Source organism: Branchiostoma floridae, chromosome 4 (genome assembly GCF_000003815.2).
Source record: "Branchiostoma floridae strain S238N-H82 chromosome 4, Bfl_VNyyK, whole genome shotgun sequence".
Lineage (NCBI taxonomy): Eukaryota > Metazoa > Chordata > Leptocardii > Amphioxiformes > Branchiostomatidae > Branchiostoma > Branchiostoma floridae.
This window is the reverse complement of record NC_049982.1, coordinates 9470614-9484192: the sequence shown is the minus strand read 5'-3', so window position 1 is coordinate 9484192 and position 13579 is coordinate 9470614. Positions and strand designations below refer to the sequence as shown.

Sequence of the window (13579 nt, the reverse complement as noted above, 5' to 3'; positions counted from 1 at the left end):
CTTCTGAACACTTTTTCCGCTATTAGTTTGCTATATACAGTTCTTATTGCGCTATCTGCAAGTGTGTCATTCAAATGGACACAGTTTGTCTTCTGAACACGTTACACTTCGCTATGAGTTAGCTATATACATTTCTTATTGCGCTATCTGCAAGTGTGTCATTCAAATTGACACAGTTTGTCTCCTGAACACTTTTTCCGCTATTAGTTTGCTGTATACAGTTCTTATTACGCTATCTGCAAGAGCGTCATTCAAATTGACACAGTTTGTCTTCTAAAGACTTTTTCCGCTATTAGTTTGCTATATACAGTTCTTATTGCGCTATCTGCAAGTGTGTCATTCAAATTGACACAGTTTGTCTCCTGAACACTTTTTCAGCTATGAGTTAGCTATGTACATTTCTTATTGCGCTATCTGCAACTGTGTCATTCAAATTGACACAGTTTGTCTCCTGAACACTTTTTCCGCTATTAGTTTGCTATATACAGTTCTTATTGCGCTATCTGCAAGTGTGTCATTCAAATTGACACAGTTTGTCTTCTGAACACGTTACACTTCGCTATGAGTTAGCTATGTACATTTCTTATTGCGCTATCTGCAAGTGTGTCATTCAAATTGACACAGTTTGTCTTCTGAACACTTTTTCCGCTATTAGTTTGCTATATACAGTTCTTATTGCGCTATCTGCAAGTGTGTCATTCAAATTGACACAGTTTGTCTTCTGAACACGTTACACTTCGCTATGAGTTAGCTATGTACATTTCTTATTGCGCTATCTGCAAGTGTGTCATTCAAATTGACACAGTTTGTCTTCTGAAGACTTTTTCCGCTATTAGTTTGCTATAAACAGTTCTTATTGCGCTATCTGCAAGTGTGTCATTCAAATTGACACAGTTTGTCTCCTGAACACTTTTTCAGCTATGAGTTAGCTATGTACATTTCTTATTGCGCTATCTGCAAGTGTGTCATTCAAATTGACACAGTTTGTCTTCTGAACACGTTACACTTCGCTATGAGTTAGCTATGTACATTTCTTATTGCGCTATCTTTAAGTGTGTCATTCAAATTGACACAGTTTGTCTTCTGAACACTTTTTCCGCTATTAGTTTGCTATATACAGTTCTTATTGCGCTATCTGCAAGTGTGTCATTCAAATTGACACAGTTTGTCTTCTGAACACGTAACACTTCGCTATGAGGTAGCTATGTACATTTCTTATTGCGCTATCTGCAAGTGTGTCATTCAAATTGACACAGTTTGTCTCCTGAACACTTTTTCCGCTATTAGTTTGCTGTATACAGTTCTTATTACGCTATCTGCAAGAGCGTCATTCAAATTGACACAGTTTGTCTTCTGAACACTTTTTCCGCTATTAGTTTGCTATATACAGTTCTTATTGCGCTATCTGCAAGTGTGTCATTCAAATTGACACAGTTTGTCTCCTGAACACTTTTTCAGCTATGAGTTAGCTATGTACAGTTCTTATTGCGCTATCTGCAAGTGTGTTATTCAAATTGACACAGTTTGTCTTCTGATCACGTTACACTTCGCTATGAGTTAGCTATATACATTTCTTATTGCGCTATCTGCAAGTGTGTCATTCAAATTGACACACTTTGTCTTCTGAACACTTTTTCCGCTATTAGTTTGCTATATACAGTTCTTATTGCGCTATCTGCAAGTGTGTCATTCAAATTGACACAGTTGTCAACTGAACACTTTTTCCGCTATTAGTTTGCTCTATACAGTTCTTATTGCGCTATCTGCAAGTATGTCATTCAAATTGACACAGTTTGTCTACTGAATACTTTTTCCGCTATTAGTTTGCTATATACAGTTCTTATTGCGCTATCTGCAAGTGTGTCATTCAAATTGACACAGTTTGTCTCCTGAACGCTTTTTCCGCTATGAGTTAGCTATGTACATTTCTTATTGCGCTATCTGCAAGTGTGTCATTCAAATTGACACAGTTTATCTTCTGAACACGTTTTGCGCTATTACATGTAGCTACATAACGTTATAGTTCTTACTGTTCTGTAAGTCTGTCATTCAAATTGACACAGTTTCTCTTCTGAACACGTTTTTCGCTTTTAGTTAGCTATATACACTTAATGCAGCGCACAACGGTCCTTTAGATGTGTCATTCAAATTGACACAGTTTGTCTTCTGAACACGTTTTCCGCTACAAGTTAGCTATATAACGTTACAATTCTTACGGCGCTATTTTTTGTGTCATTCAAATTGGCACAGTTTCTCTTCTGAACACGTTTTTCGCTATTAATTAGCTATATACTGTTCTAATCTTAGTTAATCCCTCAGTCAGGCGCGAGCAATGTATCTAATATCTTCAACAGTTAACAGTCAGATGCAAAAAGCCTTCGTCGGGTAACGTTACCTACAGTTCACTTTACTCACGACGCAACCTATTGGAATAACACCTTACAGATCATAGTGCTGTCTTATACTTCAAAGACATTTCAATATTACTTCGTAACATGATAAAACGCTGACAGCACCATCAAAAGTACTTGTGTACACTACCGAGTGAGGTCCCGAGTGACTGCCGCAACGGTATAGCGTGACCCGGAAACAGTTGAACCTCGCCCACTAAGCGGACACCCCGAAACCCCCATACGGTGCGTATTTCGGCTTGAAAACAATGGCGAAACCATAGGAAAAAGCTGTCGAAAATCGGTCAACTTTGACATCAAATATATACTTTCTCGTAAAAGTCCATCGCTTGAGATTTACAAGGCAGATAGAACAACTCGTGGGGATTACGAGGACACCTTTGACAGCCTGATTTAGCCCACCGCAATTTTTTTAATCTTTTTTTTACGTGACCATGTCAAGTGCCTCAAACGGGCGTCCAACAGCAAAATATGTCGAGCTCACGTCACTCTCGCCGTAACTCAAGAATTTCAAGCAACACTGGACCGCTATCTGCACGAGAAAGAGTGGAGGGGACCAAAGAAAGGATAGTTCTCACTGAAAGGCTGATTTTGTCTTCTGTAGACCAATGGATCGCGCCGCCCGACGAGAACTCATTGAAACCATCGAACAACAGAAGGACCGGATCGCTCGGCTAGAAAACAGACTCAGAGGTAACTTTATGTTGGCAAGTTTTTGTTTTTTTAACACTGTCACTAACTCCTATACATAACAGACATGTAGATCAGACAAGTCACGTAGTCCCATCTATTAAACTTTGACGTGACAAAATGACAACAAAAATCTGTTTTTGAACTTTGACCCCAAGCAGTGATTATACTACACTTGTCAAATTATGGAAAGCAAGAAAAGTCGTGTATGATCTGGCGTTTATGAAGGTTGAATTGGTGGTGATAATGCAATTGTACCTTTGGAATACCCATGTATCAGAAATGGTTACCGGCTATGTGACCCTTCACAAGTGGTGAAATTGCTCAGAAAAGCCTTGGGCAAACCAAGGAGGTTTAACCTTCTTGGGCAAACTATGCCGTTCAACCAGATAGTACAATAAGATGCGATGATTATCAGGCTAATCTACTTCACTACCTGACGTAAACATGATGGTGGTATTCTGATCACAGGATAAGTCGGTGTATCTGCAGTTGGTCAGCGTGGGAATATGATCATCACCATCATCATCGGCCTGGCCTTTGCATGTAATAACGCCATCATCACCATGGTGTATGTATTAGATGTGCAATGTGTAAGGTTACTTCGCAACCTTGCATTGCTTTCAAATGTTGTTGCTGCATACTTTGTTTGACCTCCACTCCATCTTTGACGTTTTTGATTTGACCTTTGATTGTTTACCACTTACCACTGTGAAATCAAGGAGGTTTTATCTGATGAAAGCTGCTTGGTGAAATGGACACTGATTTTGTTTTGATGCCTCGGTTTTCATGTTATCTACTGTATGTTGTCCACCGGTGTCTTGACTTTGACTGAGCCCAGCTGGAAACGTGTTCCCTCAGCTTTAAACAGCGTTAAACAGAACCTCAGTTCCCTGCCATGACTTATCCCTTTATCCCCAACTGCTAAAATTTCTGAACTGGATTTACAGTAATATAAACCTTGTAGCAACATAGGTTACTTCACATTCTCTACTTGTTTTCCCAGATGTTGTCACTGCATACAAGGGTCTTGCAAAAGAGAAGGAGGCTCTCGAGGCCAGCATCAAGGTCCTGACGCTCCGGTCTGAGCCTCTCAGGACACACCATGTGGAGAAGGTGTCTTCTGGAACTGACGACTCCTCAGAGACAGCGTCGGAGGCGAGCGGGGATGCACAGGCGACCAACACGGGAGACAGCGGGGCAGAGTCGTTTGTCGACCCCCTCAATGCCACAGGACAGGTAAGTTAGCTGTGAACATCTAGTAATAGATGCTCTTGTAATAGGTAGCTAATATGAATTTGGTCATTTAAGTGACAAATGTGTTTTCACATTTACTTATGCCTCCATACAGTCATAGTGCTATACAATTTTTTTGATAACTTAAACTCTGTGACACTTGCTAGAATGCTAGCACACTGAAGTAGCTACCAATTCCCTATTGATTATAGTATGATGAGACATCAGGCAGAAGTTTAAAAATAACACATACTTATATTAGTCCCTCTAACAATCCATGTAAGAAAATTCCTAACTTGCTGATGCAAATGAGAGTAAAGGTGACGTATATGTAAATATGTGATAACAAGAGATTGTTGCACTGCACATCTGTTAGGCTGGATCCACGTCTGTGAACCAGGATGAGATTCTCCACCTGAAGGAACAGCTGGCCACCCTGACCAACGCCCTGGCAACCGTTACCGACCAGAAGTCTCAGATGGAGGCCAGCTTCCAGGCTGACAAGAAACTCATCAGGGTGAGGACACAGGTTTAGGATTGATACAAGTAGTTTCTGAAACTTCCTGAAGATTTACGCTAATTTCAGTCAGACTTTGAGAGTGACTTACTAAGTATGAAACTGATGGTGATTTATAGACTCAGACTTACTGTAAGAAGAAAGTCAACATTCTGAAACTATTTTTGCTGTTTCACTTTAGTCTACTATGACTTATTGAGGAGTTATACATTCAGTTTCAGTTTATTTATTTAACCAGGAATACATCTCAGGTCAACGTAGACCTGTTTTTCAGGCAATCCTGGGCACATGCGCATACATAAAAACAACACAATAACAATAAATAACAACATACTGTAAAAATAGCATTACTAAGCCATTAGGTGTAATTGGCGCCTAAATGTCCTGAACTTCATCATGCTTCGTGTTTCCTGAGAAAGCTTGTTCCACAACTGCACGCTGAAGTACTGCAGACTGCCGCGAAATGATGTCACTCTGACAGGTGGCAACTGAAGCAAGTGGGGGTCATAGTCCCGTAACCGTGTAGACGCTGTAGACGCTAACGGAGTTATACATGTTTATTACAAAGATTGAAATCAATTTTTGTAGCTAAACAAAAATTGAGTTAGCAAAGCCATTGGTATATTCTGTATCTCTCTCCTCTACAGCAAGAAAATGAAAACAGCAAGAAGCTGGCAGAAGAGACACAGCAGAGGCTGGAGGAACAGCTGGCAGAGGCTGAGGAACAGCTCAGTCAGGTTGGTCTGCTGTAAAACTCTTACAGCAGTGTTTCTGGTAACATAAAAATGAAAATAAGCTTTATGACACAACCCGTATGTGTCTGACTTTTCAGTAACATGTCAGCCTGGCCATTTCAATTTAAAAGTACAAATACTCGATCTTTAAATTCAGAAGCATTCTTCTTGATGATTTAGACTCCAGATGTGTGACATTGTCTTTTAACCTGTACCATGTTGCCTTTGCCGTGCAGTAAGTGTTTTTGTTGTAGACCTTACTTAACAAATGTTTGATTGTGCCCATGAGCAGGCTAAGTCCCGTATCCGCAGCCAGCAGCAGGAGAGAGAGAAGGAGCAGACTGACCACGCCATGATGCTGAGGGAGCTGCAGAAGGTGCTGTCTGATGAACGGGCTTCCAAGGAACAGCTGGAACAGGAGGTTAACTCCCTTGTGTTGTCTGTTTCCTGATCATGAATACTGTATTCTGAATAGTGTTAAAAGTACATGATGTCTAATGTCTCATAAATTGGACTTAAGATGTAATAAGTAGCATATTCATCATCTTTTTGATATCTGAGATGTTAGTAATGATACATATGAATGTAACTTGCTGTATAACTAAGTCTTTAATACTACATGTACTATGTTTCCCTTATTCCAGCTTTTTGAGATGAAGCTTAAATTGGAAGAAAAGAAGGCCACACCTGACCTGTAAGTAAAGTACTACTTTCTAGTCCTTTTCAGCTTAGATGGAGGTAGCTGCCCATGCAGTACGAAAGAAATTAGCAGTACCACAAAAAAAAACAGCTTGAATAATTGTATGTCATATTTACTGGTTGTGTCAGTTCTGTAGAGTACAAGCTGAAGATGCAGGACCTGTCTGCAGAGATGGAGAGTCATAGTCAGAGGTAGAGTTACGATCAGAATTAACAGGAATAGTTTGAAAGATTGACTGTTAATGTCATGTTTAGTTCTGTAGAGTACGAGCAGAAGATGCAGGACCTGTCTGTAGAGATGGAGGGTTAGAGTCATAGTCAGAGCTAGAGTTAGGATCAGAGCTAAAGTTAGGATCAGAATTAACGGAGATAGTTTGAAAGATTGACTGTTATGTGTCATGTTCAGTTCTGTAGAGTATGAGCAGAAGATGCAGGACCTGTCTGCAGAGATGGAGGGTCTGCAGGCACGGCTGCAGGCTGCTGAGGACGACGCAGCCAAGCCTGCACCACTGCTGCTGCAGCTGCAGGAGGAGATGGCTGAGATGCGGGTAAGGGTGGCTGCAAGTCATTCATTGCAGGCATTCTCTAACATTCACCGTAGACTGTTGTACAGCTTTGATGTTATAGGGGGCTGTGATGTACATGTAACTAACCACCAACAAGAATTGAAGACAGGCTTTTTGGTACCAAGGCAGCTGAATTTTTATGGCATGTGAATGGCTGTCCCAAGAATGCCCTCAGTTTGCAATTGTACATTTGTCGATTGTACCAAAATGTGATCTAGCCATTACTCTTAACTCTGCAACATATCAACAGTTTATGCTCAGAAAAAGATTATAAATGTGTTCATTTTTTTTGGGTAATGTACAATCCTTTATACTTCTTAGATTATAGTGTTATGTCAATGATAAGTTATTTAGATTCTTCTGAAACCTGTCCTGCCCTCCCCCAGGTCCACCACAGACTACAGATCCAGCAGGAGCAGACCAGAGCTAACGAGGCTGAGGCCAGACTGAGGCAGCTGGAGGCCGAGCGGGAGGCCAGGGTCGCTAACCTGGAGGCCAAGCTGGCCGAGCTGTCTGTCGTGGTCGGGAACTACGACAAGATCAGACAACAGGACCAGGAAGCTATGGAGTGGGTGTCTATTGATTGACATATTGATCTAGTTTTGAAAGAAACAGTTTGTAAATCTTAAGGAGCTTAAACTCTTTGCCAATTCAAAACAAATTGGACTATAATTTTCAGCTAAATTGCTCAGTCCTCCTCAGCTATCTGATCCCCTGGCTCTGGACACATGACTTGTGTGACATAAGCAATGAGTCAAAGGGTGGAAGTCAATATATTTCCTTTCCTAGTTAAGAGGGGGTTGGTGCACCCTGATGTTGGTGGTTATCTTTACTCCCACAGTGTAATCATTATTGGTATCCAGAATATTGAATAAAATTGCGTGCCCTGAGATTGAATACATGCATGTAAGACTATTTGATTAAGTCTACCAAGTAGACAGCTTAAAGCCTGTGTACTGAATTTGTGTTCCAGAAAACTGAAGGAAAGGATTGCACAGCTAGACATGGAGAACACTGCCCTGGCCAGAGTAGCGAACAACAAAGTCCAGAGTGACGACCCAGACGACTCCAATCAAGATGTTCATGCTCTCAAGGAGAAGATCCTGAAGCTGATTGGTCTGATGAAGATTGCCAACGAGAGATCTGACCAACCACTGCCTCCAGAAGGTGACCGGTCTCTCAGATACTCTTGCTGAAAACAAAAGTCTCAAGAAAGACATATTAACCTTTTTTAATATAGCTGCTGAATTTCAAAAGATGTTTAGATTACAGCATGGAAAGCCAACACACAGTGTCAGTGCAACAATTTGTTAAAAAGAAACAGAAAATGTACCTGTTGGGAACTCAAACTAAAGTCAATTTACCAAAAACTTGCATAGAAGAAGATAATGGTGATGGTTGGATGTTTTTAGACAAAGAGGTGGGGCTAGAAAAATTTACACTTCGATGATAATTAGGACAAAAAGGGAGTGATGTAATCATAAAGAATCTGCCTAGTATATGTGTAACTGCTCTGTATGTTTTTTAAATGTGCTAACCCCAGACTTTCCTGTTTCCTCAGACTTGTACACATTCATGAACCCAGGTGGGGACGACTCTGACCCAGGATCCCCTGTGTCTCATGACAAGTGTCAGCAGGAGTACAGGCAGCTCAAGGAGGAGTTTGAGAGATACAAGATGAGGGCACAGTCTGTTCTCAAGAACAAAAATGCAAAGGTAACAGTCATGCAATAATATAAATACATGTTTGACAACCATTGCTACTCATGTTGTTCACCAGAAGTCTTTTATTTCTAGGCATGTTTTCTAACTTGGCTTTATCATTCTGATCTAAAAGAGCTAAAGATTCAACCTTGACCACCAAATTGTGCATGTGACCCCTTGAATATCCTTTGCTTTTTTGTGTTCTAGGACAGCTCTGTCGGGAAGGAGATAGAGACTCTGCGCAGTCAGCTGCAGGAGTTGCGGGAGAAGCACATCGCTCTCAGGCAGTACTGTGATGAGCAGGAACTCAAGGATAAACAGAAGGTTTAAAGACTTATGACTTTTAGAAATCTTTTGATTTGAAAGGTTAGAATAGATTTTAGTGCCCTGATATTGGTGGGTAGAAATTCTTTTGAAATAAAGTAATAAACCCAAGTATCTTGTTGATGACAACTAGAATACAATGCACAAAAGCAGTTGTAGTGATAGATGAACAGGAAATGAAGAAATACATTTTTGGATTGACAGTGGTTTAAAGAAATGAATACTCAGCTCTGCCTTGATGTTTAATGATGCCTCTTGTTGCTGTGTTGTTTTTTGGAGGTAATTTTACATTTAGTCTCTGTCCCAACAGGTAGAAGACTTGGAGGCCAGGATAGCTAGAATAAAGAATGAACATAAAAAGGAGCTTGATAAAGCAGAGGAGGAATATAGGGTGAGTGACAGGTGTTTTCCACATGCACAGTGTGATAAGTGCACGGTCAGCATTTTGATTGCATACCACTAACAACTGAGATGAATTGGTACTACTAATAGGTACAAATTATTGTTGATGGACAGCCACTCCTATGTATTGCACTTCTGTTAGAAAAAATATCTGTCTTATAATGAAGTAATTTGGAAGCAGTAGCTTTATTACAGCTTCAATAACTTAAAGGCTAACATTTGGACCAATAATCATATCTTCATTACTTCATTTTGTTTCAGCAAAGGGCAGCAAAGTTGGAGACAGAAATGCACAAGCAGCGGGACCGAACCATTGAGCTCCTGGCTGAGAAAGAGAAAGAGCTCCAGTCCCTCCAGCTGAGGTCCCACAGCCCTGTCACACCTTACATGTTCAGTAACCAAAGGTACCTGTCCCACAGCCCTGTCACACCTTACATGTTCAGTAACCAAAGGTACCTGTCCCACAGCCCTGTCACACCTTACATGTTCAGTAACCAAAGGTAGCTGTTTGTAGGTGTGTCAGACTCTGATGTTTTGGCTTTCATGCAACCCCAAATAGTCTGTGTAACGCAAACTCCGCTATCCGGAGCTTGTAGGCCCCTGGGCGCGGCAATGTAGGACGGACCTAAGAAGCGCGATTAAATCAGACGAAACCCAAAATAGATCAGCTGAATTCATGCAGAACAATGCTGTCAAGATATAGTTTAACTATAAGGGTAAATGTTTTCTTGTCTGCCATTGAGAAATCCCTGACTCCGCCTGTCCTGTCCATGTAGTGAAGGCAGTGCCCACAGTGCCTCCCCTCGAGACGGCAGGTCAGAAGCAGGGGTTGATGACGATGATGACATCAGGTCCGAACACTCCGACACTGTGTCTGAACTACTGGTCAGGCCGCACTTCACGCCACTCATGGTAGGGGGCATTCCATTTCTTTCTCATTTCTTTTAACCATTGTGTAATGTATGAACATGTACATGTGTGTAGAATGTGTGTAGTGAAACATCTTAAAATTGTTGCTAGAACGTAAGATCTAATATAAGGAAATGAAATGAGGGGGACTTACTCTATCACTATATAGACTATGTCTTTTTCTTAATGTGTAAATGAAGTACCATAATTGAGTCTGGAGAAACATGAGGCACTATAGACTAAGGTGGCAACTGATACAGTGGAATTGTGACTTATTTTGCAAATGAAATTGCATCAATAATTGCAGGAATACTCTTATCATGACAGAAGCAAACTGCTTTAATGTCCTTACCATTATCTTTCTTAAATGAAAAATTTAACTCGAGATCTTATGAGAAGTAAATTCTAAGTGGGCCACATTCAGTTTACACCTTTACTTGAGACATACACTCACCTTATTTTTGTTGATTTCTTCCTCTATAAACATGATGAGCAGACACACTCACGGTTAACAAGAAAGGTACCAGACACACATTGATGAACATTACCTGGTGGCAGTAGAGGTAGTGTTGGTGAATAAAGTTTTGTGAAAGGTTTTGCTCTATACCACAAAAGGTTAAATCTATATGGACCTTATCCATTAAACATGACTGCTTATTTGGTGTAAAAGAGGTGTGTGGTGTGATAAGGTTTGGGATATGGTTTGAGGTGAACAAGGTGGATGACAGCCATACAGAGTTGTGCTGTTCTAGATCAAGCATTGGCCACTATTTTATAAGGATATTTCCTAATTTATAGAGCTAGCTGCTGTCTGGATGAATGTTTAGACCAGCCTGGCTAATGTTGTTGTCCTGACAGCCCAGTCCAGGGGAGGGGACGATTGTGCACTACGCGGAGCAGCTGGCCCGTAACGAGGTGGAGCTGTCCGCCGTGCGGAAACAGAAGCACCACCTGGAGGCCAGCATCCACCAGCTGCAGGAGGAGATAGCCACCAAGTCAGTACACGGAATTGTCTGATTCTGAAATGTTCCAAGTCTGAAGTTTGTATGGTCAAAACTGCCCCAGGAGACCACTCTGGGGATCAATGAAATCCTGTCCATGTGGACAGGTGGTGTCTGTACACAGGATTCTTGGTACTTGCATCAGTAAGAAAAATTTTCTAAGGAACCAATAAAAAGTGGTCACATTGGCCTAATGATCTTTATGTAGAGGTGGTCACTTGTGCAGGTTTGAATGTACTTTAATGTACTGTTGTTGCATGTTTGGAAGCTCATAGGGCAATCAGAAAAATACCTTTTTATTAATGATGACTACCTACATTGTTACATCGTCAAATGGTGCACAGTATGGAAAGTGACCTACTCTTTCTTGTGTTCAGGGAGGAGAAATACCAAGACCAGATACAAGCCCTTAAGAGAGAGGTGGACAGACTAGAAAGGAACAGGTAATGTCTGTATCTTGTGTTTGCTGTTAGATTGTTGTATATGTATATTCTTTTGCAGAAATCTGTAATGTCCAAGAGATACTGCAGGTTGAGCTGATGCAGGGGTCAATATATCATATTTTGGAATTGTGCAGGTTTCGAGAGAGTGCCAACCTGGAGTACCTGAAGAACGTTGTTCTACGTTACATGACGACCAGCGACTATGCTGCCAAGGACCAGATGTTTAAAGCCATTGCCACCATCCTGCAGTTCACATCTCAGGAGGTAGGGACAGAGATCTGCATTCATGTTTGAATATACAGTTCATCTTTAGCTTAGGGCATACTAAAACGTGACTCTTATGTGTGTATAGTAAAACATGACTTGTGTATAATATAATAATATTATTGTATCTGTAATTTTTAGAAGTACAAGGACCAACTGTAGCCAACAAACTTTGATTTTAAGAGCTGAGACCTTTTGAGAAGCTAGCAATTCTTAAGATTCTTAGTTACATGTAAATACATGTATGTCAAGTGAAGTGAATGTATTGGTGTACTGTTATATTAAGTTTGTAACTCTTTTTCAGAGGACCAAAGTGACGAAATTCAACTCCAGTTGGTGGTACGGATCTCCACGAAAATAGCTTTAGTGTAAAAGTCAGGGGATACATTTTGTAGGTGAGGTGAGCCCACAGCTTACACACCCTGTGGCAGCACGGCATGGCTTGGTGATGGACATACAGCATTTCCCTTGCTGTAGTACACAACTGGCATTGACTCTGGTGGGAAGGATAATCATGTGATAAGGTGCTAAAAAGTAGCTAGTGTGTTGCTCATGTCTACACAGGGGGTTGCTAATTGGTGAGCAGGAGTAAGATAGCATCATGGTCTCCACACTGTCAATTGAGGGCATAACGTTATAACATACACGTAAGTGCAAGAGGCAACCTTTCTGTGCTAAAATACAGTGTGTGTGGTACTGTAGTTCTCTTGTGCCATATTGCCTTTCCCCATATCATGGATCCTGTGCAAGTGAACAATCAAGTCTAGAGTAAAAGGAATGCCTTTCTCAAACATCTTGAAGTTCTATATCCTGTTGACTATTTCTGTGTCAAACCTTTTGCAGACTGCACAGAATGGTGGCAGCCTGTTAACATGTCTGTCACATCATCATAACTGTGATAATCACAATGCAAGACTCTAGATCCCCAAAGTGGACATCACTACAAACCTTGTGCCATAATGATATCTGTAGCCAACATATGCAGGTGCTCTGCTTCACTGAACTTAAGAAGCTCTGACAAAACTTGTCATAGAGAGTCTACCATTTGCTTTCCTATGGTTACTTAAGAACTGTTACTCTTATGATACCTTGTTGTGTGCACCAAATAATCACCTCCATTCCTTATACCACATTGGTCCCTGACCTTTTATGGACATGCAGTTGTCCATCCTGTTGAGAAATGGCATTTTGTTAGCCTAAGTACACTGAAGTTAAATGATATCATGGTAACGATGAAGTGTGGTTAACTCTAACACAGAATTATGTTAAAGGGATTTCTGTACACTGGAAGCCCCAACCACATCAGGTGGCAAGTGCATCATAGCCAAAACATGACTTCTTGATGAGCAATTGTGGGATAGCTATAGATATTTCTACTAATTTATATTTTTGGTGAAATGTAAAATTATATATAAAAACGTATGGTTACTGTATAGTGAGAGCGGCACTTGTTTGGGCCCTATTTGTGCTAAGAATGTTGGCATTTAGGAGAAATAAGCTACTGCTATACAGTACATGTAAGTGGAAAAGGGATTACTTAGATAGTGTGTGAGGAGGGAAATGTATTTATTGACAAATAGGACTTTCTATGAGATTTGACTGGTGCAGATATAAAATATATTTTCCTGGGAAACTGCCATGTTGACTTCATACGGCAAAGGCTTTTGTTTCATTCATTT

At 40.7% G+C, this 13579-nt stretch overlaps 1 protein-coding gene across 4 annotated transcripts in view; it reads left to right on the top strand.

Annotated features, from left to right (window-relative positions):
• LOC118414104 (GRIP and coiled-coil domain-containing protein 1-like) overlaps positions 1–13573 on the top strand; it is a 16923-nt gene extending 3350 nt beyond the window's left edge. The window contains exons 2-21 of one of the 4 annotated variants that reach the window (XM_035817879.1): positions 2876–3104; positions 4108–4340; positions 4714–4854; positions 5502–5591; positions 5881–6009; positions 6233–6282; positions 6694–6835; positions 7240–7421; positions 7827–8020; positions 8415–8569; positions 8765–8881; positions 9192–9272; positions 9545–9672; positions 9769–9783; positions 10060–10195; positions 10689–10712; positions 11051–11187; positions 11571–11636; positions 11771–11900; positions 12205–13573. In XM_035817879.1, coding sequence (XP_035673772.1) covers positions 3020–3104; positions 4108–4340; positions 4714–4854; positions 5502–5591; positions 5881–6009; positions 6233–6282; positions 6694–6835; positions 7240–7421; positions 7827–8020; positions 8415–8569; positions 8765–8881; positions 9192–9272; positions 9545–9672; positions 9769–9783; positions 10060–10195; positions 10689–10712; positions 11051–11187; positions 11571–11636; positions 11771–11900; positions 12205–12261 — 2292 coding nt within the window. In that variant the 5' untranslated portion in view covers positions 2876–3019 and the 3' untranslated portion in view covers positions 12262–13573. Of the gene's footprint in view, positions 1–2875; positions 3105–4107; positions 4341–4713; positions 4855–5501; positions 5592–5880; positions 6010–6232; positions 6283–6693; positions 6836–7239; positions 7422–7826; positions 8021–8414; positions 8570–8764; positions 8882–9191; positions 9273–9544; positions 9688–9768; positions 9784–10059; positions 10196–10688; positions 10713–11050; positions 11188–11570; positions 11637–11770; positions 11901–12204 lie in introns of all 4 variants that reach the window. The other 3 variants (XM_035817880.1, XM_035817877.1, XM_035817881.1) reach the window with 3 other exon arrangements.
• Positions 13574–13579: the final 6 nt, after the last annotated feature.